A 26,830-nucleotide genomic window follows, 5' to 3' on the forward strand; every position below is an offset into this window, starting at 1 on the left:
AAATACAGTTTTCATTCTGCATGTGTGAAAGTTTTACAGTGTGTAGATACATCCTTCCCGCTTGTTTTCAAACTTAGTTCAACCTGTTCCCGTTAGTGGCGCCGTCACAGCATGCCTTCAAGATGGCTGCTACACTTGACGATCATCAGAAGCAACGTGCTGTCATAGAATTCCTGTGCTGTGAAAACGAGACAGTAGGAAACATCCACAAGAGGTTCAAAAAGGTGTATGGAGATGCTGCTGTCGATCGCAGTACAGTTAGTCGGTGGCCAAGCAGGTTACGTGATGAAAGCGGGCACGGCAATATTGAGGATTGTCCTCGCAGCGGCAGGCCTCGTACTGCACACACTCCAGACAATATGCAGAGTGTTAACGAATTGGTGACTGCTGACAGACGCATCACAGTGAACGAATTGTCACGCTACGTTGGGATAGGGGAAGGAAGTGTTTGCAGAATACTGGAAGTGTTGGCGTTAAAAAAGGTTTGTGCCAGGTGTGTTCCCAGTATGTTGACAGTGGCTCACAAAGAAACAAGAAAAACGGTATGCAGCGAACTTTTGGAACAGTACGAGAATGGTGGAGATGAATTTTGTTGGAAGAATTGTGACGGGTGATGAAACGTGGCTCCATCATTTTTCACTAGAGACGAAGAGGCAATCAATGGAGTGGCATCATGCAAATTCACCCAAGAAAAAAATTCAAAACCACACATTCTGCTGGAAAAGTTATGGCTACCGTGTTTTTTGATTCCGAAGGGCTCTTGCTTGTGGACATCACGCCAAGTGGAACCACCTTAAATTCTGATCCATATGTGACAACACTGAAGAAACTTCAACCTCGACTGAGTCGTGTTCGACCACATCGTCAAAAGCAGGATGTATGGCTGTTGCACGACAATGCACGGCCACGCGTCAGTCAGAAAACCATGGAAGCGATCACAAAACTCGGATGGACAACACTGAAACACCCGCCTTACAGTCCTGACCTGGCTCCATGTGACCATCATCTCTTTGGGAAACAAAGACTCCCTTCGTGGAACAAGGTTTGAAGATGATGACTCCCTTGTGCATGCTGCCAAACAGTGGCTCCAACAGGTTGGTCCAGAATTTTACCGTGCGAGTATACAGGCGCTGGTTCCAAGATGGCGTAAGGCAGTTGAGAGGGATGGAAATTATGTGCAGAAATGAACATATTCTTCCTAAAGGATGTATCTACACACTGTATAGCTTTCAAACATGTAGTTAAAAGATGGATTTTAAAAAAATAGTGTGACCTTCATAAAAGAAAAATGTTGTAACTGACCAAGAATAGATTATCTTTACCAACGAGAGGTACCAAAAGTGGAGGAAGTATTAATTAAAAGCATCATAACAGCTACCTGTCAAACTGGTCACTGCCATTAGTTACAAGCCACGGAATGCTGCGGACGGATATACCAGCGAACCCGCTCTCTACGAGCAAGCTACACCCGTCAAGCCCAATTACATGGTCGAGGATCCCTGGAAATGGGCAGTTAGAGAAGAAAGCCTGGCGGTGTGAGCAGGTACAGACCTGACCTCGGGGTGTGCGTCCAGCATGGCCCTCATGAGCGTGGTGCCCGAGCGGGGGACGCCGCCGATGAAGATGAGTGGCATCTCGCGGTCGTACGGGTACACGCGCCGGTCCGAGCCCACCACGTACTTCTGCAACAGAAAATGGCTGCTGCAGAAACACCTGAACCAGCCGCAATAGCTTGGCAGATACTCACATACATAGGAATCCAGAAAAATGTAGGCACTCTGACAGTCAGTATTACTGGAACGGAATGACACACAGTTACAACTCTTGCACGGGGAGAAGGTTTTTGTGCGTGTTCAAAGCGACCCCTATCACCTGCCAAAATACGTCATTGCCGCTCTGCCTCGATGGTTTCTCGTAGTTGGTTCAATGTAGCTGGCTTCTGTTGATAAACATTTTTCAAGGTCCTCCATAGGTAGAAGTCAAGAAGTGTAAGGTGGTCTCGAGACTGTGGTGGGTACTCAACAATCGTCCACGTAGTTTTTCATCCAAACAGACTCTCACATCTCCGTGGTACTGTTTTAGGTAAAATCTTATATTCCAGACACCTCTCGGATGACTACAAAGTCTTTCGCGACAGAGTCCATGCATAAAAAGTTCTGTTTACTTGCCACATCAGATTTGGATAAAATCCCGAGGTTTCGATGACTGCCTCCGTCATCTTCGTCAGGGGTAAAACTGACTGTCATGGACTGTTTTTTTTCTTTTATTGTGATTTCATTCCCCTGCCCCATATGGGCAGAGGAGGGCTGTCAGCGGCACAATCCGCCGTTCTTCAGCCAAGTTACATGACAACTCAAAATAAGAATAAAATGTTACATACATAAGACGACAAAAAAGGGGAACTTAAAACAGAGTAATGGGAGAAAATGGAGGTAAAAATAGACTGACATGGAGACGCTCATGGGGGACAGTTAAAAAAGTCACCAGAAAGTTAAAAACACAGTTGGAGATTCTTAAAACACAGAGAAGACACAGGTTAAAAGTCGGCCACAGTATTAAAAACACTCCAGAACAACACACTTAAAACCCACTTGGAGCTCACACAACGAAGAATATATCTGCCAGGTGAGACCTGCCGAGGGAAAGGTCAGAGAGGATGGAAAAGGAGGGGAGAGCAAGGGGCAGCAGGGGAAGTGGCGGGATGAAGAGAGTAGGGGCGTCAGCGGGTACACGAAGAGGCAGGAGACACGTGGGGTGGGAAATGAAGAGGGAAGACAGGGCAGGAGGGAGAGCAGAGACACTGAAAGGGGCACAAGAGAGAGAGGGGAAGTAGGAGGGGGAAGCCACTCAGGAGGAGGGAGGGGGAGGAGAGGGAGCCCTGAGGAGGAGGAAGGAAGATGGGGTTAGAGTTGGTAGGAAGGGTAGAGGTCAGGGCGAAGCTCATCATCCGGGAGGGGTAGACGGTGGAAGTTGCTTTGGGAAAGGAGATGGAGGGTGTAGAGATGGAGAGAGGGTGGGACACAACGGTAAAGGCGCGGCAACTGGTTGGGGGTGGAGAGGAGGGGAGACACCAGGGGGTGAGGGGGATCAAGGCGGAGTACGATATATAGTGTGCGGATGTGTTCAAGGAAAAGGAGAAGGTGGGGGAAGGGGATGAGTTCGTAGAGGATGCGCGTGGGGGATGGAAGGCGGATGTGGAAGGCGAGGTGGAGTGCATAGCGTTCGAGGGTTTGGAGGAATTTATAGAACCGGGGAGGGGAGGAAATCCAAGCTACGCTGGCATAACAGAGGATGGGGCGGATCAAGGACTTGTAGGTGTGAAGGATGGTGGAAGGATGCAGACCCCACGTCCATCCGGACAGGAGGCAGAGGCAGTTGTGAGCTTTGTTTTGGATGGTAAGGAGATGAAGAGTCGTAGACCGGTGAGGATTCCGCTTTTATAAGCAATGGACGGCTTCTCATTGGCTGGATGACGTCACGGTGAAAGCGGCACGTACGGAGGTGGCGACCTCTATATCAACAGATTTTGTTTGCGCGCTTTATCCAGTGTTGCTTGCAGCGCCATCCATCGCAACAGGCGGAGAACTGCGAGGAATGTATGAAGTCTCCCTCTGTGCTCTTTCTTTATCAACTGTGCGCTTCCATGCATTGCTGAGTGCATATCCGGAGTCTCTGTTGAAATTATTTTCACAAAGTCTAATTTCAAATGCTTCCCTGATGATAGAGTCCCAATGCTTTGAAGCGTAAGCCGGTATTCTTGTTTCATCGGATAAAATCTTATGTTTATTTAACAAACTGTGCTCAGCCACCGCTGATTTTTCTAGACACCTATATTTCAGGTGACGCTGATGTTCCACACAGCGATCGGCAACAGTTCTTTGGCCCACATAATTTTTGCCACGCTCGCAAGGATGCTGAGAATTCCCGGTACTCTCAGGCCGAGAATATCTTTCACGGGTCGCAACATTTCCTTAATCAAATGGTTCAAATGGCTCTGAGCACTATTGGATTTAACATCTGACGTCATCAGTCCCCTAGAACTTACAACTACTTAAACCCAGCTAACTTAAGGACATCACACACATCCATGCCCGACACAGGATTCGAACCTGCGACCGTTGCGGTCGCGCGGTTCCAGACTGAAGCGCCTAGAACCGTTCGGTCACACCAGCCGGCTTTCCTTAACCTCCCTGGGTTTTATCAAAATTTGACGCGGCAAGTAAACCGAGAACTTTTTATGCAGATAATATCGATGTTCGCGACATATGAAGACACACCTCACCAGTTACAGCACCTTCAAGACAAATGGGCCAATCACATCACACAGTAACACCCGGCAGCTTAAAATGTTTGTCCAAGCGAACGTGAGGATTTTCAGCGGCCCGGTATACGCAGTTGTGGCTGTTTAGTCCCTGCAAACCGTTGATCCTCGCGAAGAATGCCTTCAAACCACTCGCAATACACCATCCTTCGATTCGGGTCGCCCCCGATCATTGCGTGAAGCGATCTTTGAATGTACACTTTCCATTTCGTAGTCTTCAGAATTCGTCGTACGCTTGATCGGCTTACCCTGCTTTCACGTGCACCCTCCACCACAGATTTTGAGGTGACCTAGTAATTCGTTGCAACACAGCAGCGTTAGAAGCTGGACTTGTTGCTGGTTTTGGTCTATCCTATGCCATCCTGAACAGTACCGTCGGCTTCAAATTTATCCCAAATACGATAAATTGTTGTCTGTGTTGGTGGCTGTTCCGTACATATTGCGCCATTGACGTTCTACCTCCATCAGGTTTTTGGACTTCCAGTACCACCTCAATACCGCCTTCCGTTGCTCAAACGACAATATTACTTCAATCATTGCTGGATTCTCGTCTCCTGTAAGACGCATGCCAAGATCTATTGAGAAAACAATGGACTACGCTACAGCACAAAATTGCAACGCTATATGAAAGAGTATCTACATATTTCTGGAACCCCCATACAAAAGGTGTATCATAATCAACAGTGAAAACTTACACAGGTGACCTGACGCGGTAAATTAAGGAAAAACGTTCCACTCAAGAGGGATCCTTAAACGGACTGTCTGCGAGATAATCTGGTAGTGCTGAGTTTACGAGTTATAAAGTATGTTAAAACGTGTGAAAAACAGATGTACACTTCGTAACAAAAAAAGAAGTGAAAAATTCAGAATACAAGTTCGCATGTCAGTGTGCGAGGCGTAATCCAACACTAAAGTCCGTCTGATCTTTTTTTTTTTTAAAAAAAAAAAGCTCATGAGAAAAGCAAGTTTGTTTGCGTGGACATCTTCCGCAGCATGCACAGAAATAGTTGTTTTGTAAATAACAACCTCCTCCTCTTACTTCACTGTATTTTATTTCTCCTAGACACGTTTCGCCTTTTTCAACTTTAAGATATCATCAGTGAGATAGATCTTTGCCTTTTTAACTGGCATATGCATTTCCTCTCATCTGGTTACGTGTTGGAGATCGTAATAAAGCTTCATTTACGAATAATAAGCACGTTTTTATGTTCCACACTTCTTTCTTCACACTTTTCATCTTGTTTGTCCCTATTGTTGAGGTGCGCTGTTAGTTTTCTGTCACTAGTTGTATGATAGAAAACTGTGATTTAGAGACGGAACTAGTGTGAGTGCACTATGCGTCACTATGTGTCTGATATAGCGCCACGCGGGGTAGCCGCACGGTCTTAGGCGCCTTGTCACGGTCCGTGCGGCTCCCCCCGTAGGAGGTTCGAATCCTCCCTCGGGCGCGCGCGCGCGTGTGTGTGTGTGTGTGTGTGTGTGTGTGTGTGTGTGTGTGTGTGTGTGTGTGTTGTCCTTAGCCTAAGTTAAACTAAGTAGTGTATAAGCTTAGGGGCCGATGACCTCGGCTGTTTGGTCCCATAAGATCTTACCACAAATTTCCAATTTCATATACTGCTTTCTGTCTAGCTAACGCAAACGGGATTCCTCAGCGGATCTCCACTTCACAAATGGTATTATAATCCAGGAATCCTTGTCTAAATAAACAACCGTGACGGGGGTGTAGGCATAATTATCGGCAAATTCATTATTTACAAGCCACTTCAATTTTTCAGCTCCACGAACCAAGTAATATGGATCACACAATTTACGCATTAATATTCATTTCAAAAATGCACGAGCCCGAAATGAATAAATACCATTCTTTTACGGCAAACGTTTAAATTATAACACATTCAATTTGCTCCTCTGCCCACACATTTAGTTACTATGCAGAGATAACGTAAGGACGAAACTTAATTCTAATTGTATAAGGAAAGGTAATTAGTCACTTTGATGTGAAAGTGAAGAACAGAACTCCTAGACGAATCTGTTATTAGGGGGAGAAAGTGTGTAATATCAGGAATGCCAATTACAATCTTTGCCGTGCAACGTCCGTTTGACTTAAGCATTATTTAGAATCTGACGTGATTTTCTAAGGTGTTTATTCGGTCGGTGCTATTTAACCTACAAAGGTTTACGGAAAACCTAAATGAAAATAACTTTTCTTTTCCAAACAAGTCCAGTGCATCAAAATGGCGTCAATCTACGTAGTACCTTGTACAGATTTACGTACAATAAAGAGACTAATTGGATTCGTATTGTTCTTCCAGAACAGATACCCCTGGCTTGTTTTGTTTCTGATGCCGAAGGAAGAAGTTCTCCTGCGAAAGGTGAAACACAACGAAAGAGCATAGCGGCGAAATACCCGTAATAGGAAACTTACTCATATGAAATTAGCTATGTCCATTTTATGATTTCCGTGGTTTGCATGAAAAACGTTTCTGCGATGGTGACTCCCATGCGACCGAGGACAATTAGTTCCCCGTCATCTGAGTTGAGTGTGTATACAGTTCCTGTAAAATGAAAAACGAGTTTGAAGACTAGGATGAGAAGGTGCAGGGCGGAGAGTAGAAAGTCGGCCGATGTGGCCGAGTGGTTCTAGGCGCTTCAGTCTGGAACCGCGCGGCCGCTACGGTCGCAGGTTCGAATCCTGCCTCGGGCATTGATGTGTGTGATGTCCTTAGGTTAGTTAGGTTTAAGTAGTTGTAAGTTCTAGGGGACTGATGACCTCAGATGTTAAGTCCCATAGTGCTCAGAGCCATTTGAACCATTTTGGAGAGTAGAAGGAGAAGGCGTAGGGAAAGAAAATTCTTATTAGAACTCCATGCGTTAGTCGATTCCTTTGCCGATGTACTGGATGGGAGCCGTATTCAGGCTGTTGATGGGTAAGGTACGAGGGTTAAATGATATCTAATGTCTCCATAGACAGTACGAGTAAATGTATCACAATGATTTATTAAATGAAATACAAATAATGTTCCGTATTAATTACTATCACAGAAAGTACTCCAGTTTTTCAACAAAGTTGCCAGAAAATTGGATACACGTTCGCGAAAGATGCAACTTTCATGAAGCGTTAAAAAAGGAACTGTATCTTCTCTCTCCAAACTCACGCCATTACAACCGTCTGTATTTCTTGATTGGACCCTTATTAATGTCCGCGGAGGCCTTCCTTCATTTTTGGGAACAAAATGTGGGTTATGTGGCTGACACGGTACTCTTATTGCAAACAGATGATGGGGAAGGAAAGGGAAGAGATGGCTGGGAATTCGTGACTTCCAGCCGCACAGGGCATTGAGGTAATACAATGACGAAAGTTGAAAATTTATGCCGGATATGGACTCGAACCCGAATTTACCGTTTCTCATAAGGTTGTTGCATTAAGCGCTTCGGACATCCGGACACGGTCCCTGACAGGCTCAAATTTCCAACTTATCGCACTTATGGCACGTGATGCCAATCCTGAGCGGTCCATTCGGCATGTTGTTTGGCCCATCTGTACCGCGCTGCATGGTGTCGTGGTTGCAAAGATGGACCTCGCCAAAGACGTCGGGAGTAAAGTTGCGCATCATGCAGCCTATTGTGCACAGTTTGAGTCGTGACACGACGTCCTGTGTCTGGACTAAAAAACATTATTCAACATGGTGGCGCTGCTGCGGGTTCCTCCGAGCCATAATCCATAGGTAGCGGTCATCCACTGCAGTAGTAGCCGTTGGGCGGCCTGAGCGACGCATGTCATCGACAATTCCTGTCTCTCTCTGTATCTCCTTCATGTCCAAACATCGCTTTGGTCCACTCAGAGACGCCTGGACACTTCCCATGTTGAGAGCCCTTCCTGGCACAAAGTAACAATGCGGACGTGATCGAACCGCGTAGGCATGGTTGACCTACAGACAACACGAACCGTGTAGCTCATTCGTGGTGGAACGACTAATGCTGATCGGCTGTCGGACCCCCTCCGTCTAATAGGCGCTACTCACGCATGGTTGTTTACATCTTTGGGCGGGTTTAATGACATCTCTGAGCAGTCAAAGGGACTGTGTATGTGATATAATATCCACAGTCAACGTCTATCTGCAGGAGCTCTGGGAACCGGGGTGATGCAAAACTCTTTTTGATGTGTGTATTTGATGGGGGCCTTTCCGTCCTACAGAACACCCCCCCCCCTCTCCCTCTCTCTCTCTCTCTCTCTCTCTCTCTCTCTCTCTCTCTCTCTCTCTCTAATCTTCATCTTCACCGATGAGTGTGGCATATGCCTTCAACCAGACAATCATCGGAGACGTGTTGTTGGAGTCGGCGAAATTTTGCAGCCGCCTTCTTGTGTGGTCTTTAATTGTTAAATTGGTTGTTATCAGTGAAGTGCACCAGCGGTATTTTCTGCCTTGTGACCTTTAACGCCCCGGTTACCTGCCCTGGTCGTTAGCATAGTTTTCCGGCAGTGTGTTTTTCCTCGCCGTGTTGATGCTGTCCGGCACGGCGTGTAGTCCGACAGCCTTTTAGTTGTATGTTCATATTTTTTTCTTATGAGTAGTTATTGAGCCTTGGCTGTTTGTAGACGCCAATTTGGAAGACGTAGTGCGGCTGGTATCTTCGTCCTCGGCTGATATTTTCCGTTGTCGTATCGTTGGTCGGGCGCAAAGGAATTGATTGAGGTTGTTGGTCGGTCCTTAAGCCGTCCCAGGGTCGGGTTTCCATCCGATTATTTAACCTTACTCTTGGCTGCCTGTCTCACCTCACCTTACCTGACGTTAGAGCTACCTCCTGAGGCCGACCCTTGGAACACTTATGAGCACCACTATTCTGTTGGTTTTAGATTGTGATTTTCATTTTAGTCTGATGTACTGTGCGAGGCCTTCAACTGTCTTTTAATGTAGTTTGTTTTAATTTTAAAATAAGGCCTTCAGCCGACTTAAATTAAAGTTGTAGACTGATTTCTTTAATAACTAAAACTTTGAAAGTTTATTCTACCTGAAATTTTTGTTATCCAGGCTCTTTGTCATGAGATGTTCAATGACCGATGTGTGGCCTTCAGCCGAGTATTCACGTGAAATATTTTTCATAAGTAAGGCCTTCAGCTGCGTGTATTCTTTAAAGTAAGTTTTATATAACTTGTGTTCAGACCCTCAGCCGTTATTGTTTTTCGTGTGCTTTTGTGCCTTCAGCCCAGGAGGTATTGCAAGTTTTCTTAACTAGGCCTTCAATCGTATTGTTATAATTTGATCCTTTTAAGGCAATGGGTAATTAGGTGGTTCTTAGGAAAATAAAAGTTTGTGTGTTTTGTGCAACTGACAGCAAGTGATTACGGCCCTCTCCACGACCATAACCCGATCCGCTCTATCCTGCGAAACCAGATTTCAGAAATCAAAATATAGATATCATCACAAGACCAGTGTTCGTGCCGTGGTAACAATGTACCTACGTGCAGCAACATAGATATCATCTGAAAGGACAGAATTACTAAAAGGCCTGCGTAATCAGACTACAGCCTTGCAGTAGCATCGGCAGCTTCATTCAAGAACTGTGTGTGAAATCTTATGGGACTTAACTGCTAAGGTCAGCAGTCCCTAAGCTTACACACTACTTAACCTAAATTATCCTAAGGACAAACACACACACCCATGCCCGAGGGAGGACTCGAACCTCCGCCGGGAGCAGCCGCACAGTCCATGACTGCAGCGCCCTAGACCGCTCGGCTAATCCCGCGCGGCGGCAGCTTCATTCACCGATACTCCGGCATGACCAGGGACCCACATGAACATCACGTTGGCTCTATCATCAGCGAGCGAGAGGAAGCATTCTTGGATTCGTTGCATTAGGGAGTGAGTATATAGTATAGTATATAGTCTCATGTAGTAACTTTTAAAACACATGGCATATTTAGAGATCGGGTACATTGTGCTGTCATATACGGCATGTGGGAGGACCACCAAAGAATTTCCTACCGAGCGTGAAGCCCAAGAATTTCGTGGTTTCGACAAACGAAAGAGCAACAGGACCCAGGTGTAAGGATGGTGGAAGAAGCTCCTTACTCCGTCAGAATTTATACAAACAGTTTTTTCAGTGAAAAGTGGAAGCTGTTGACGTTCCACGAGTAAAGATAATTGAGACATCGCTGAAGTCGTCGCCCAAATAAACAGGTCTGCAGAGATGTGCAGAAGATCACAAAGTCATCGATGGAAGGAGAGCATGAGATACCTCGCAGAAGACAGTCCATGACAGGATTAATTGCAATGGCAAATAGGGCTACAATCAGCACTGAGCCCTGAGGCATCCTGTTCTCCTGAATAAAAGTATTCAACAAAGCGGAACCCACATGTACTCTGTGAAAACCTGGTCTTTTAAAAACTACCGAATAACTGGGGCAGGCGACCTTGGATGCTCCATATGTGCATTGCACGGGGGATGCCCGTCCTCCAGCAGGTATCGTATGCCTTCTCCAAATAAAAAAACACATCTATAGTTTGGCACTTCTGCAAAAAATTGTTCATAATACCGGTTGACAGGATGATGAGATGATCAATTGTAGACCAGTGCTTATGAATTCGACATTGAGGGTTTGTTAGCAGATTCCGAGACTCAAAGTCACCTACCAGCCGACCATTGATCACGCAGTCCATCACCTTGCCTTGCACACACAGCTGGTGAGAGAAACCAGTTGGTAGCCGGATGGAATATGTTTGTCCCTACCAGGCTTGGTGTCTCGCTAACGTTGGGAAATGCGCTGTCCGTCCAGATGGGATTATACATACAAAGGAGAAAGTGCTTTTCATGAAAAGACGGGTACTGCAACACCTGAATGTGAAAATCATCCGGTCCTGGAGCTGAGGATCGTGACGGAATGAGAGCAAGTTCGAACTCCTCATAGCAAAAACAGTACTGTAGCATCTTGTTTCTGAGAGGGGAAAGATCTCTTCCGAACCTCCTCTGTTCCTTTCTGAGGTAGGAAGGCAGGATAGTAATGTGTAGGGTTCAAGATCTCTGCAAAGTATCGACTCAAGGTGTTGGAAACATCGATAGGGTCCACAATGACATTTTTTGCTACAGTCAGACCAGGAATCAGGAGATCTACGAGTACCTTGTTTCCAGAAGTCTGAAGGAGGTTACCTCAAACAACAGGAGGGGGCGTAAAACGGTTAATTAGTAAAAGAGACTCAACTAGCTCTTTTTGCAACTTCCTGGCAGATTAAAACTGTGTGCCCGACCGAGACTCGAACTCGGGACCTTTGCCTTTCGCGGGCAGGTGCTCAATCATCTGAGCTACCGAAGCACGACTGACGCCCGGTACTCACAGCTTTACTTCTGACAGTATCTCGTCTCCTACCTTCCAAACTTTACAGAAGCTCTCCTGCGAACCTTGCAGAACTAGCACTCCTGAAAGTTTGGAAGGTAGGAGACGAGATACTGGCAGAAGTAAAGCTGTGAGTACCGGGCGTCAGTCGTGCTTCGGTAGCTCAGATGGTAGAGCACCTGCCCGCGAAAGGCAAAGGTCCTGAGTTCGAGTCTCGGTCGGGCACACAGTTTTAATCTGCCAGGAAGTTCCATATCAGCGCACACTCCGCTGCGGAGTGAAAATCTCATTCTAGCTCTTTTTGCTATCTGTGATAATGTGTCGACACTTTATGTGCAACCGTTTATAATGAATACAGTTCTCCTGTGCGGGATGGCGACACAGAGAGCACATCTCCGTGCAGGAACCATGTCGCGCCATTACTCAGTCCACCAGGGGCTGGGAAACGTCTCGGCTGGGAAGAGGTCCGGGGAATGGAACATTCTGTGACTGTAAGGATAACAGTAATAAGGTACTCAACCTGACCATCACTGCTGTGGAAATGTTGTTCATTGAAGGTTGCCCCTGAAGAGTAGAGCCTTCAAACATCTTTAGAAAGCTGCCAATTGGTTTGTGCACAGATGGGACATAAGTTAGCAGACGAATAATGCACAATCAATGGTCATTAAATCATGTGTCTGATAGACCAGACTACTGTAAAACAACGGGCAACCTGTGCATTACAGAACGAGAGAGCCAGGTGCAAGAAAGTGAGTGTGGAATCTGAAAGAAATGTGGGTATACCAGTGTTGGGAGAAATGAGAGTACATTAGTTGAAACCGTCAGAAGGAGGCGGTCTCTCAGAGAACCTCAGATTGGATGGTGGATACTGGAGTCGCTGAGTAGCAAAAAGGGTTGAGGGAGCTGAGCAGTATGCCGCAGTATGTCTGTCTTGGTCAAATCAGATTATGGGGGTAAGCAGATGTTACAAAAAGAAAAGGTGTAACTGGGGAGAGAAAGATGGAGAGCAACAGCTTGTAGCTGGATGTGCAGTGAAATGGTTTGGCTATGACTGTCGTTGCAAATCAGCATCATGACTCCCCCATCAGCTGGAGTTCCTCCCTCAGAAGGAAGGACGAAACTTACTGGTGTCAAGTGTAAGAGAGAAAAGCGGTTTGGAGGGCATAATTTCGTTTTTTGGAGGCATAAATCAACTGGGCAATGTGATCGTGATGGTAGCTGTAAGTCTGCCATATTTGATCTGACGCCATGAATGTAACATTGGAGAACAGCCATATTAGATGATAGGAGATATTTCTGCTGCAATTACTTCAGTCGCTGCTGAGTGCGAGATTTCAGCTGCATATTACTACATGGTCCTGAGGCTGGAGGATACCGTTCCATTATTTCTTCAGAGGTACCACTAACCTCCCTGGGTCGGTCAGCTGACTCTGGGATGGAGAATCAGTTGGTCATTCACACCAGTGAAATGGAGGCCAGTCGAACAGAGGTTTCACGTGGGCTCAGTGATGTAGAGGATCTCAGAGTTGGAGAAGGGGAAGAACGTTTGTCTTTGTTCGATTTCTTAGTACCTTTGCGTTCGTCAGACATGGACTCAGACGACTGCTGACTTGAGGCGCACAAAAAATCATCGTGGGAAAATTCTTTTTTAAATTTCCATTCTTCAGCTTGCATCACCAGTGACTTCGCTGGTGTGGGCAAAGGTTTTTTGGTGGGTTGAGCAACTGTGGTGGGCGGAGGTGATGACGTCACCTTAGCAATGGGCGATTTCACAACCACACCATGAACTGGAGGTTGCAGGTCTGCATGGCTATACCTTTCGTGAGTTGTGATGTAGCAAGAATGGTACTATAGGTGCTGGATAGTGGTATGTTAGGCATTCAGCTAGCTAACATTTTATGAGCAACGTTGAGGGGTATCTTTTCCTTCACCCAGGTCCTTTGAATGGCTCGCTCATTGCGGTACACAGGACATTTGCAGGATGAAGTGGCATGGTTGCCACTGCAGTTGATGTAGCAGGAAGAAGGAAGTGGGCATCTCCCTCATGAACATCACTGCCATAAGTTACACATTTGGCTGTGTTTTTACAGGACATGCGAGTAGCAATGCATTGGGTTTGGTATGTAGGGTCTGACATTGATGACTTCACAGCCCGCCCTGATCTTTGATGGGAGCTCCACTCGATCAAACATTAAGTAAACGGTGCAGGTAGGTTCCAATTCTGCATCAACTCTCTTCATAACCCAATCATCTGTGGTTATGCCCAGATCACAGAGATAACGTTGCATATCACTAACATTCATAAGATCGAGGGGCCGAGTGTTTGTGACACCACATGAAGAACTGAGTGATCAATTAGCCTCTACATGACCTGTGTATCTGTGGAGGAGCGTAGCTTTAAGCTGTTTTTGGACTTGGAAGGCACTGTGTCTCTAGAAGCAAAGTTCCATAATGTAAGCGGGTGCAGGACTTTAGTGGGTCTGAAACTGTATCCACACCGTTCTGAATGATGGTTAGGTTGTAGAAAGTTTCTGACCTCTTTCTGTGTGGGATACCATGATGTAGCAGGGTGAAACTGGTAGATTTGTTGTGTCTTTGGTCTCGTTCCATTTCCGTTTATTAGATGTAGGTTGCAGTGATGTATTCATTGCAGGTGTATCCTCCAGGACTACTAAAATCTCTGGAGGCCCCCACAGAGAGGAACGCACCTGCATTAAGTGATTGTTCATACCTCATGTCACGCCTCCCGAGCTCCAGACAGAGGGACCAGCTGTCAGTTGGGAAGGCAACAGGTTAGGCAATCACCCCTCCCTGGGTCTGCCTTTACCAGGGGAATGAGCGAGCCCTATCTGTCGACTCTGGCACTGAGAGTTACACGATGTGGTGTCACCGCCAGACACCACACTTGCTAGGTGGTAGCTTAAATCGGCCGCGGTCCATTTAGTACATGTCGGACCCGCGTGTCGCCACTGTGTAATCGCAGACCTAGCGCCACCACCAAGGCAGGTCTCGTGATACGAGAGAGCACTCGCCCCAGTTGTACGAGAACCTAGCTACCGACCAGATGTACGAAGCCTTTCTCTCTAATTAGCCGAGAGACAGAATAGCCATCAGCTAAGTTAATGGCTACGAACTAGCAAGGCGCCATTAGCCATACAGTGATTGTACTTAAAGTCTCCTGTGTATCGTCAAGATCGATGTACCACAATGATTGAGTAAAGTTAAGTATTAAACCTGCTCCGTACTTTTCTTCCTAACATTAATTACGTATCCTGTTCCAGTACTTCACGCCCGTCTGCGTTAGTCTAGCTTGCCTTTTCAGCCATCTCAACTTCACGGTGTCGGCCCAGCTACCGACACAACACACGACTGCCCGGTCGCCCTTTATGTGTAAAATGCGTGAGCTGGCGTTCAGGCACGTACAGGGAGGAAGATCGACAAAAATGGGAGACCTCAAATGTCGAAGTGAAGACACAAGTTTCAGTTTCCCGACTGCACGTAAGACATGGTCCCCAATGGGGAGGAAAAAGGGTGGTTGGAGGACAGACATGCAACAGGGAAAATGTAGGAGTACTGCAATGTCAGGGGCCCCATGAGTGCCAAGTAAGTACTCACAAAAGTGTTGAGAGTCTGCTGGGGGGGTGGGGTGACTCTGAGAGATGGGGTGAAGGTGATGATGGATGGATTGAGAGAAGGGGGGAGTAGGGTGGTGGTGAACGGTAAACTTGGAGGAGACAAGCGAAGCAGTTAGAGAGCGGTATACCTGCTTGGGCACCATGAGCGGCGAGTGGTCGTCAACACAGGGCGAGACGGCGCCGTAGAGCAGCCAGAGCAGGCCGGTGAATACGGCCGCACACAGCGCCAGCTTGCGAGCCCAGCCGCGGCCCATGCCCTCTATCTCACGGCCCCTGCAACACACGCAGCCGGCAACACACCGTTAGAGAGGCCACTCTGCGGCTACGGAAGAGAGAGAGACATCCAGCACAGCACGGTTATCTGCAAGGAGAGTGCGAAACACGTTAGTTCCAGAAAAGAAAGAACACGAGGACTAAATTTTAAAAAATGTTATAACTATAAGAGAACTACAAGGAGAACACTGACAAAAGTAAACAAATATGAAGCTTAAGAAGTTATTTCACATTAAGTGCAAACACCGTTTCCTCCTTATTATCACCAAACTCCTCACATTAGAAAATACAGTAACTTATAGAATGAACGCAGACTTTAAACAGATTGCAACCGCCACAAATAACTGTCTCTTCCTAAGGGCAATGTCTATAACATTCTGTGGATCGTCTGACGATAATGCCGTACCATATCTAAGTACAGTCGAAACAAGTTACGACGACATCCAAGGAAGCGACGGTTTACCGCCGTTATAGCCAATAGGTATTTGCTTTGCTTTTTGATAAAAATACCGTATCTGTAAATTTTAGGCTACCACATAGTTAAAACTTTGAAAAGTAGCAGATATGCAGTATCCCTACTGTGTTTACAATACAGTATTTGTGGAGAGGCGAAGACAAGGAATTTTTCATATGATTATGCAGTACGTACAGCAATAACAAGCCAGCGGAAAGTAAAAACCTTTAATAAGTAAACAAAGAAGTAGCAAGTTGTTCAATAATCTCTAACACAGTCTTGGAAAACGATTGAGATAAAATGTTGTAAACCAAATTTCATCTGCATTGCATATATCATCTGGCTTGTAACCTACACACAAAACAGGCCACTTCTCAGAAGCCACCCGTCTGTTACGCCTTCAGGTACGCCCCCATCTTCGCCTCTAATTTTCCCAGCGATACTATCAAGGCGACCTCGGAAATGTATCCAAGACGAACAACAACTGGAGTTCGGATTTCTCACCAGACACGAAATTCATTGGCTTTCTCTTTTCAAGAATAGGGACCGTTGATCGGCACGCTATATGATTTTTGTTGCTTAAACCATGCAGTTAAAGCTTCTTCAATATCTTTGTGCTCAGATGATCTCGGCCACTTCCTTTGTAAAGAACTGTGTTTTTAAAGATTATTTTCTCAGAGACCGTCCAAATTTTAGAAACAGTTATGTGTGAGATATCCAATTCCTTCACGGTGCTGACGTTAGTTTCCCCATTTTCTAATCGTCTTATTATTTGTGACTTTTCTCCAGTATTACATACTTTCCTCTTTTTCTGCGACATCTTTGAAGTGATGTTTGCAAAAGGGTTCAAATGGCTCTGAGCACTATAGGACTTAACTACTGAGGTCATCAGTCCCTTAGAACTTAGAACTACTTAAACCCAACCTAACGACATCACATACATCCATGCCCGAGGCAGGATTCGAACCTGCGACCGCAGTGGTCGCGGGGTTAAACACTGAAGCGCCTAGAACTGCTCGGCCACAACAGCCGGCTGATGTTTGCATTGACTGTTTAACACACATATTGGTTTGAAACTAACAACGCACAGAAAACAAGAGTTTGAAAGTAGGTGTTCCAGTCTTGTCAGTAATCCCCAACTACGCAACGAACAAAAATAAAGACTGGACGTTATATGTGATAGATGTCTCCGAAAATCTAATTAAAAAAATACGGTAAGTCGCAATAAGCGATGTCATACTAAGAGAGTTCCTCGAGTATAGGTTTGCATAGGATTTGGAGGGTACCATTAGAATTCGCTGTTATAGCCAGTACGTCGTCAAGAACGATGTCGCTATAAACAGTATCGACATTATTGTTCGTCCTTTATGTAATGGAAACCATCACACATCCTGCAGATAATGTAGACACTTCATATCAGAATAAACTAGTGCACTTCTTTAATTCTTCATTTTGTTCCTCTTCAATTATCTAACAAAACTATAGTTTCTGCCAGCCACAATGATGTCATATTACAATCTATATGAGCTATTTTGTGCCCCACATAGCTTTCCTAATCTTTTATGTTACCATCTATGTCATAAGATTTTAACACCAAACACCAGTAAACGATTAGTTATATGCACTGAACTAACTAGAACTGCCTTATTTTTATGGTAAAATTCAAGTTCATATCGAAACAGTGTCCTTTGACTTATAAAATACATTAAATATTATGTGCATAGGTCCTGGCAGCTAAATGCAGTCGATAAAAGACCTATTAATAATAGGTAACTGCACACAGAAGGCCGAAAATGGGAGATTCTTCAATCCCAGTATTAAAATAAGTAAAGAAAAATGTTTTCATCGTGTCTAATTGTTGTTACACATAGTTTTAATTTCAATTTTTTATATTTTCTAAAATATTTAATGTACACACGTGCGTACCTCGCGTCTTAACCAGCAGAAGGAACAACATTTTAAAACACATATTAAGATTTTTGCTCAAGGTACTTTAAAAAGCTGTCGTTTTTATATGCAAACAAATACATATTATTCTTCTTGCACACGGTCCTGCACCATTCACAGTGGCATTTAGAGGCACTCTTCGCCACTGCGTATTGGAGAGGGTGATCAACTTCGGCATATCGACTTAGGTTTCTTGGCTGTATTATCATCAGATCCAGAACTTCCAGAGCTCTCCCTTTCATTCACGGATTTTTCTCTCAAGAGCCGTGAGGAAAATTTCATACTAAAAGAATTTGTTAGTTCATTAGCTAAACTCATTCTAAATCTTCTTAGGGACAGTCTGTTACATTTTGCTACTCCGTCCTTTGAAAGATATGTTTTGTACACGTTCCAACAATTAACAATAACAGTTGCATCCTCTTCAAAGGTACACTATGTGATCGAAAGTATCCAGACACCTGGCTGAAACTGACTTACAAGTTCGTGGAGCCCTCCATCGGTAATGGCCCACCCTTAGTCTTGATAACAGCTTCCACTCTCGCAGGTGTACGTTCAGTCAGGTGCTGGAGGGTTTCTTGGGGAATGGCAGTCCAGTCTTCACGGAGTGCTGCACTGAGGAGAGGTATCGATGTCGGTCGGTGAGGCCTGGCACAAATTCAGCGTTCCAAAACATCCCAAAGGCGTTCTATAGGATTCAGGTCAGGACTCTGTTCAGGGCAGTCCATTACAGGGATGTTATTGCCGCGTAACCACTTCGCCACAGGCTGTGCATTATGAATAGGTGCTCGATCGTGTTGAAAGATGCAATCGCCATCTCCGTATTGCTCTTCAACAGTGGGAATGTAGGCCTGTGCTGTGACAGTGCCACGCAAAACAACAAAGGGTGCAAGCCCCCTCCATGAAAAACACGACCATACCATAACACCACCTCCTCCGAATTTTACTGTTGGCACTACATACGCTGGCAGACGACGTTCACTGGGCATTCGCCATACCGATATCCTGCCATCGGACCGCCACATTGAGTACCGTGATTCGCCACTCCACACAACGTTTTTCCACAGTTCAATCGTCGAATGTTTACGCTCCTTACAACAAGTGAGGCGTCGTTTGGCATTTACAGGCGTGACGTGTGGCATATGAGCGGCCGCTCAACCATGAAATCCAAGATTTGTCACCTCCCGCGTAACTATCATAGTACTTGCAGTAGATCCTGACGCAGTTTGGAATTCCTGTGTGATTGTCTGTACAGATGTCTGCCTATTACAGATTACGACCCTCTTCAACTGTCGGCAGTCTCTCCCAGTCAACAGACGAAGTCGGCCTGCGCGGTTTTGTGCTGTACATGTCCATTCACGTTTCACAACGGAAACAATGGACCTAGGGATATTTATGAGTGTGGAAATCTCGTGTATAGTCGTACGATACAAGTGACACCGAATCACCTGACCACGTTCGACGTCCGTGAGTTCCACGAAGCGCCCCATTCTGCTATCTCATGATGTCTAGTTACTACTGAGGTAGCTGATATGGAGTACCCGGCAGTAGGTGGCAGCACAATGCACCTAATATGAAGAACTTATGTTTTGGTGGGGTTAAGTCCCATAAGATTTCACATATTTGTTTTTGTGGGTGTCCGGATACTTTTGACCACATAGTGTATAACCAAATTATTACATAATTGTGGCCGGTTTTTCTACTGCATAGGAAACATAGAAAAAGCTCTGTGTATGTAACCTAAAGTACACCTATGTGTACTTCGGGTTTCGACATGTGCTGTAGTCAACATAATAGATATTTCTAGTAAACGCATAAGTCAAATATTTGACTTTTTTAACATATTAAAAGCAAGGTATAGAATAAAGTATTATTTCGAAATACCTTCAGAGCATACGCTGCGGGCAACCGTTCTGCTGAGTCTTGTCTTCGAAGCATCGTAAGTCACATAAGGGAATGTGGGACGATGTAGATCCAAAAACTGAACTACGCAACCTGCACGAACGTGTCATACAGGTCTTGAGTTGGTGAATCCCGTTTCTTAATATTACGAAGCGAACACTAACTGCAGATACTTGCACATACTAACTGAAGAGGTTAATGTAGAACGGAAGTGCTCAGCTACTACTTATCTGGAAAAAATATGATTGAGAACTTCTCATGCTATATTCTCTATGTTGCTTGTGGATGTTGCCCACGTTGTTCTGAAACTGTTAAGAGAGTTTACACACTGACATTCAGTGAAAGACCTAACGTTCGCTCTGAAACGAGCTATCGCAGAGAGCTCGTAAGGCACCATTTTCGTGATGCGCCTTGGAAACAATAGAGTCCATAAAAGCCCACTTATCGCTTTCTCCTACACTTTCTACTTTATGACGGACGTACTGCGCTCCACTGTGCTCTTCCGATTTACGCGTTCTGTGAGAGCGAGCGCTGATAACACATACAATCCAATATCGACTCCTAGAGTCAACCACTGAGTTTCACAACACATTCCCATGAAACAAATATGTTTTAAAGCAAATACGGAGCACACATACTGTCAAATATTCATATCACCACGTAAATGCAAGTAATTTAAATTAATTCTGAACAATTCATAATCTTTCGATACTTCATTTCTCTCCTTGGCTTTCACATGCAGCCTGCATTTGTTGCGCAAATTTTTTAATTTGTTTTCTAAACTATCCTGAAACCTGGACTTTGCCTATAGCAGAACGTATGATCTCGCACTAAGTAATTTAGAAACGATTATTGATTAAAATTTAATTAAAAATTTTAATTACCTCTACGAAGCACGACAACCAATTATCGCTCAAAGCAGTCTGGCGCAGATATAATTAAAAGCTAGAGATGAAGACGTCGAAAGCGTGCCACGTAAAATACAGCGGCGTTATTGCAGAAATTTACCTGTCTACAAGCGAATTCATTTTACAAAAGTTGCGTTCTCCACAAAGCAAATGCTCGATGATCGTTTCACGTCTGTCGCGGGGTCAGTAATCCCATAGTAGGGGGAACCTGTCGTTGCGTGTGTGGCGCGTTACAGGCACACATTTACGAGGTTCTATATAGTAGTCTCACCGAGCAGCTTGAGCGGAGCTACAATTGTCGTTTGAATGTTTAAGTTTCTCCACGTCATTCATTCCCACACACTGTTGAAAAGTAGTTTACGATTGACAAGTGCGAAGGCAGTCGTAGGGTGAGCGTCACGCGGATGGAACGGCACGTAATCAGTCAATCCCACAATATCTTGTTGCGTCCCACATTAAAGTAAAATAGCGACAGTTAAAAACATTGTTTTTGAAGAATATTAAATATCCATTAGTCAATATCAGGTAGGTCAATTCCAAGTACAGTTAATGGTGTTCGGTTTACTGTATGTCGTAAATAATTGACGAGTGTACGTTGCACGCACGATTAAGATTCGAACAATGCAGTCTGCGAGTGAGTAAACGGCCACGTTCATCCCCTTTGTTCCTGCAGATGCGTAATGCTTTAGATCGCGGTACCCCACTATTTCATGAAATACACTTTAACAGAATGATCTGGTTAAAAGAAATATGTTTACTATACGTTGTAAATGACTAACTCGCAAGCTGAAATTTACCCCCTGCTTTGATAGAATCTTGAATTCAAGATTGTAAACAATCAGTGTTTTACTTAGGCTTCGTTATTCCCCTCGAGCATATCCGCTGTACCCATAGTCATTACACAAGAGTCATTCGGATAGTAAAGAACGTTTTGACACTTGACAGCCGCATCCCAACCACCACCACCACCACCGACCTTGGTACTCAGCCTTTCAGGTTGGCGGCAGCTAGGATCCAATACGGTTGCTTACGGCATAGCTGACTACTTTAAATATGTGTGACAAAACTGACGGTCCCGCCAAGTGTCAGATGTGCAGTGTGACCCGCTTTTTAAACGAGTAAAAAGTCCAAGCTGTCGAAAGTTATAGACGATAACTGAGGTTTATGGTAATGTGATGAACGAAGCGTCAGTTCGGAAGCGGTATATTATGTTTAATGGTGGACGGAAGAATGTTCACGACAAAGATCGCCCGAACCTGCCTTCAGTGGTAACTGACGGACTCAAAGCAAGGAGTGAAACAAAAATCGAAGGAGACAGGCGTTTTACAATTAGTGGACTGCACTCATTCTTTCCAGACATTTCAAAGAAAAGTGTTGTAGGAGATTGTTAGTGTAGATCTGGGCTATAAAAATGTGTGTGCCGGCCACGGTGGCCGCGCGGTTCTAGGCGCTTCAGCCCGGAACCGCGCGACTGCTACGGTCGCAGGTTCGAATCCTGGCTCGGGCATGGATGTGTGTGATATCCTTAGGTTAGTTAGGTTTAAGTAGTTCTAAGTTCTAGGGGACTGATGACCTCAGATGTTAAGTCCCGTAGTGCTCAGAGCCATTTTATAAAAATGTGTGTTCTCAGACAAACACAATACTACGTAGTCGCTATGAGAAACTTTGATAACACTCCAGAAACTAAGTGCCAATCAATTGAATAGTATCATGCGGAATCTCCAACGAAACCGAAAAAAATAATAAATAATAATAATTTTGAGCACTAGAAAGATTATGGCTTCGACGTTTTGCGATCGTAAGGGTATCCTGCTTATAGACAGCATGCCTAGAGGTGAGCCCATAAATGCAGCGGCCTACTGTCAGACGCTTGAACGACTTCACCGCGCCATTAAAAAACAAGCGGCGCGGAATTCTAACCAGTGGAGTCTGCATGCGGCGGAAGTGACACAGGACTTGCATCAGCGGTTTGAGTAGGAAATGTTTGAACATCCTCCATACACTCCGGACTTAACCCCGAGTGATTACCACTTATTACTCAAATTGAAAGATTTTTTTATTGGAGAACGCTAAGGAAGTGATGATGAATTTAAAGAAGCCCTTAATCAGTGGTTCAACTGGTTGGCGGCAATTATGTGTGCAGAGGGCATAAAAAACCTGGTAAGACGGTACGACAAATGCCTAAATTTGAACGGTGACTACGTAGAAAAGTAGCTTTGGTACAAAATTGTATGTAAAATACAGTTACGTTTAATTATACCAAATAAAAATTTATGTACAAAAAAACTTTGGTTACTCTCCGAATGACTCTGGTATAAGTTACTATCAGAAACATATCACGGCTGCGTGAAACACTTCTAACTCTAAAGATAGACGCCAAAAGAAGGACGAATAATCCAGAAGGGTTGTAATGTTCTCCGCTAGAAGAAAGACGCAAGAAATCGTATTAACGAGTCGAGCTCGCTAATTATGAGTACATTTCAGAAAATTACGCCTAAATCTCGAAAATGCGATAATAAGTTTCATAAACTATTATTTGAGTTTTGACTTTACAACCTGTAGCCGAAGCAACCACACGTGGTTACCAGACCTTGACTCCTCACACTTCAACACTTACTGCTTGCACTAGGCTTCAGACAGCCTGCTGTACTGTGAGATGGTTCGTTGCACGGTGAGATTTAGTTAGTTTTCACCACTTACAGTAATGAGGTTAGTATTTTATCCGTTAGTATTCATGCTTGTTTTGTATTGTGTCATACTGGACAATGTCGTAATCAAGTTCACCAAATATTCAGAGAAGAAGTTCGACGTCGCTCTCTTGACCAGGCGACTGCCGTACATGGTCAGCCGATAAACGTGTTTTTTTTTTTAATTCTTTGTTCCAAAAAAATAATCTGATACATAAAAACCCACGAACTCACTCATTAGTGAGTCCTAATTCCACATCTACATTTACAATTGCTGCAGCTACGATGTTTACTACAGGATGTGTATTCTGTTATATTCTTACTCCACTATGTGCATCTCTTACTTAGGCTATCGTTATTAATTGTACGTGTCACATTTACTACTAAGCTATCTACTTAGTACGCTAGTGTATTACCTGCTTCTATATTACGTTGTACAAGTACTTGAAACCTAGTCTACACAACCTGCAGCGTTCCAGGTGTGCCAGTGCTATATATAAACGTACGTTGTTGGCCATGCCCACCCAGCTAATCCCTGTGGGCATGACCCTGGCATCAGGCTGGCCCAAGACCTTGAAATTCCCTGCAGTTACCCACTAATAGTGCAGCCAGTCTTAATCTACGAGGACATCTAACCTAAATTCTTATTACTACTGTCGTAATCACTGTGTACTCGTGGTCGGTAATTTATGCACTCTCCCCTGTAAGTCCGAAACGTGGCGGATCCCAGCCGTGAAGCGGCTAGCCAAGACCACGCCCCTGCGGTACAGGACATGTGAATGGTGTCTTGATCGGTGTGTTATTCTGATAATCGTTGTTCCGTAGAAACTCCCTTAAGACTTTCTCTGATATCTCTGAGCCGTGCTCACTCCCAACTAGGCGTTTTCATGAACTTCCCTGTGTATTTGTGTTTGGTTTCTCGCCCTTTTTGCGGTTACGTCGTAGTTCTTCTTTCTTCTACCTGTGGCAGCAGCGGTATGTATCGGAATTTGCACCGTGTGCCATCTTTGGTTTTGTGCATATACACTCCTGGAAATGGAAAAAAGAACACATTGACACCGGTGTGTCAGACCCACCATACTTGCTCCGGACACTACGAGAGGGCTGTACAAGCAATGATCACACGCACGGCACAGCGGACACACCAGGAACCGCGGTGTTGGCCGTCGAATGGCGCTAGCTGCGCAGCATTTGTGCACCGCCGCCGTCAGTGTCAGCCAGTTTGCCGTGGCATACGGAGCTCCATCGCAGTCTTTAACACTGGTAGCATGCCGCGACAGCGTGGACGTGAACCGTATGTGCAGTTGACGGACTTTGAGCCAGGGCGTATAGTGGGCATGCGGGAGGCCGGGTGTACGTACCGCCGAATTGCTCACACGTGGGGCGTGAGGTCTCCACAGTACATCGATGTTGTCGCCAGTGGTCGGCGGAAGGTGCACGTGCCCGTCGACCTGGGACCGGACCGCAGCGACGCACGGATGCACGCCAAGACCGTAGGATCCTACGCAGTGCCGTAGGGGACCGCACCGCCACTTCCCAGCAAATTAGGGACACTGTTGCTCCTGGGGTATCGGCGAGGACCATTCGCAACCGTCTCCATGAAGCTGGGCTACGGTCCCGCACACCGTTAGGCCGTCTTCCGCTCACGCCCCAACATCGTGCAGCCCACCTCCAGTGGTGTCGCGACAGGCGTGAATGGAGGGACGAATGGAGACGTGTCGTCTTCAGCGATGAGAGTCGCTTCTGCCTTGGTGCCAATGATGGTCGTATGCGTGTTTGGCGCCGTGCAGGTGAGCGCCACAATCAGGACTGCACACGACCGAGGCACACAGGGCCAACACCCGGCATCATGGTCTGGGGAGCGATCTCCTACACTGGCCGTACACCACTGGTGATCGTCGAGGGGACACTGAATAGTGCACGGTACATCCAAACCGTCATCGAACCCATCGTTCTACCATTCCTAGACCGGCAAGGGAACTTGCTGTTCCAACAGGACAATGCACGTCCGCATGTATCCCGTGCCACTCAACGTGCTCTAGAATGTGTAAGTCAACTACCCTGGCCAGCAAGATCTCCGGATCTGTCCCCCATTGAGCATGTTTGGGACTGGATGAAGCGTCGTCTCACGCGGTCTGCACGTCCAGCACGAACGCTGGTCCAACTGAGGCGCCAGGTGGAAATGGCATGGCAAGCCGTTCCACAGGACTACATCCAGCATCTCTACGATCGTCTCCATGGGAGAATAGCAGCCTGCATTGCTGCGAAAGGTGAATATACACTGTACTAGTGCCGACATTGTGCATGCTCTGTTGCCTGTGTCTATGTGCCTGTGGTTCTGTCAGTGTGATCATGTGATGTATCTGACCCCAGGAATGTGTCAATAAAGTTTCCCCTTCCTGGGACAATGAATTCACGGTGTTATTATTTCAATTTCCAGGAGTGTAGTTTCCGGCTTGGGGGTCTGCAGTGAGTCGGTCGGTTGCTGCGGACCAGGGAAGTTATATCCGCGCGCTGCACTCGGCTGGTTCCGCTGGTGGCCACTGCGCAGTGTCGGACCGTGTGTGGAGCTGTCCGATCGCTACGAGCTTCGTGGTTCACCGACCCAGGACGTCAAAGCTGAGTGTTGCTTTCAACTACCCAATCCACGCCCATCCATGTTGTGTGGCTCGTTTCGGTAGTTCACTGTTGGGGAGGTTTTCCGGTGAGCAACACCGAGTGTTTCTATTGCTGAAAATCAGCCTCCATGCGGTGCAATTAACTATATTGGTTGACTACACTTCAAGTGCACCAGTGGCATTTTCTGCCTTGTGGCCGTTAGTGTTTTGGTTACCTGCACTGGCCACTAACGTAATTTCAGGCAGCGTCCTTTCCTCACCTGTTGTCGCTGGTGTGTAGTTTTGGCGGCTTAATACATATACATGTTTGATTGTGGATAATTATTTCCGTAACATTTTGTGTTTGAGTTCTCATGTACCGATTGGTGGCAAGCAAGTCGTTTTTTTGGTCGGTCCGTGGCTGTCCCCTGGTTGGGTTCCGACAGATCAAGTGTAGTTGGGCTCACCACCTGTCTCACCTAAGTGAACGAGGGCAGACCGACCCCCTGGAGGCTTCGGGGTGCCATTGTCTTCACTGTCTTTCTTACCAGTGTTTAATTATCTGTTTATAATCTATCATAGCCAATGCTAAAAAAGAAATTCTTGGTTTTACTGGATTATGTATTTTTGAATTTTGGAAAATCAATTGTGGGCCTTCAGCTACTTAAATCCTTATTCTTAAAGAGAGAGAGAGAGAGAGAGAGAGAGAGAGAGAGAGAGAGAGAGAGAGAGAGAGAGAGAGAGAGAGAGAGAGAGAACCATTGCGGCCTTCTGCCTTT

At 45.6% G+C, this 26,830-nt stretch overlaps 1 protein-coding gene across 7 annotated transcripts in view; it reads right to left on the reverse strand.

Moving 5' to 3' along the window:
* Positions 1–26,830, reverse strand: part of LOC126462885 (protein-tyrosine sulfotransferase-like) — a 970,604-nt gene that overhangs the window by 190,080 nt on the left and 753,694 nt on the right. For all 7 annotated transcript variants that reach the window (XM_050096112.1, XM_050096111.1, XM_050096113.1 and 4 more), the window contains 2 exons: positions 15,415–15,559; positions 1,552–1,682 (listed from right to left, as the gene is read on the reverse strand). In XM_050096112.1, the coding sequence (XP_049952069.1) occupies positions 1,552–1,682; positions 15,415–15,540 (257 nt within the window). In that variant the 5' untranslated portion in view covers positions 15,541–15,559. The remainder of the gene's footprint in view (positions 1–1,551; positions 1,683–15,414; positions 15,560–26,830) is intronic.

Source organism: Schistocerca serialis, chromosome 1 (assembly GCF_023864345.2).
Source record: "Schistocerca serialis cubense isolate TAMUIC-IGC-003099 chromosome 1, iqSchSeri2.2, whole genome shotgun sequence".
Classification (NCBI taxonomy): Eukaryota; Metazoa; Arthropoda; class Insecta; order Orthoptera; family Acrididae; genus Schistocerca; species Schistocerca serialis.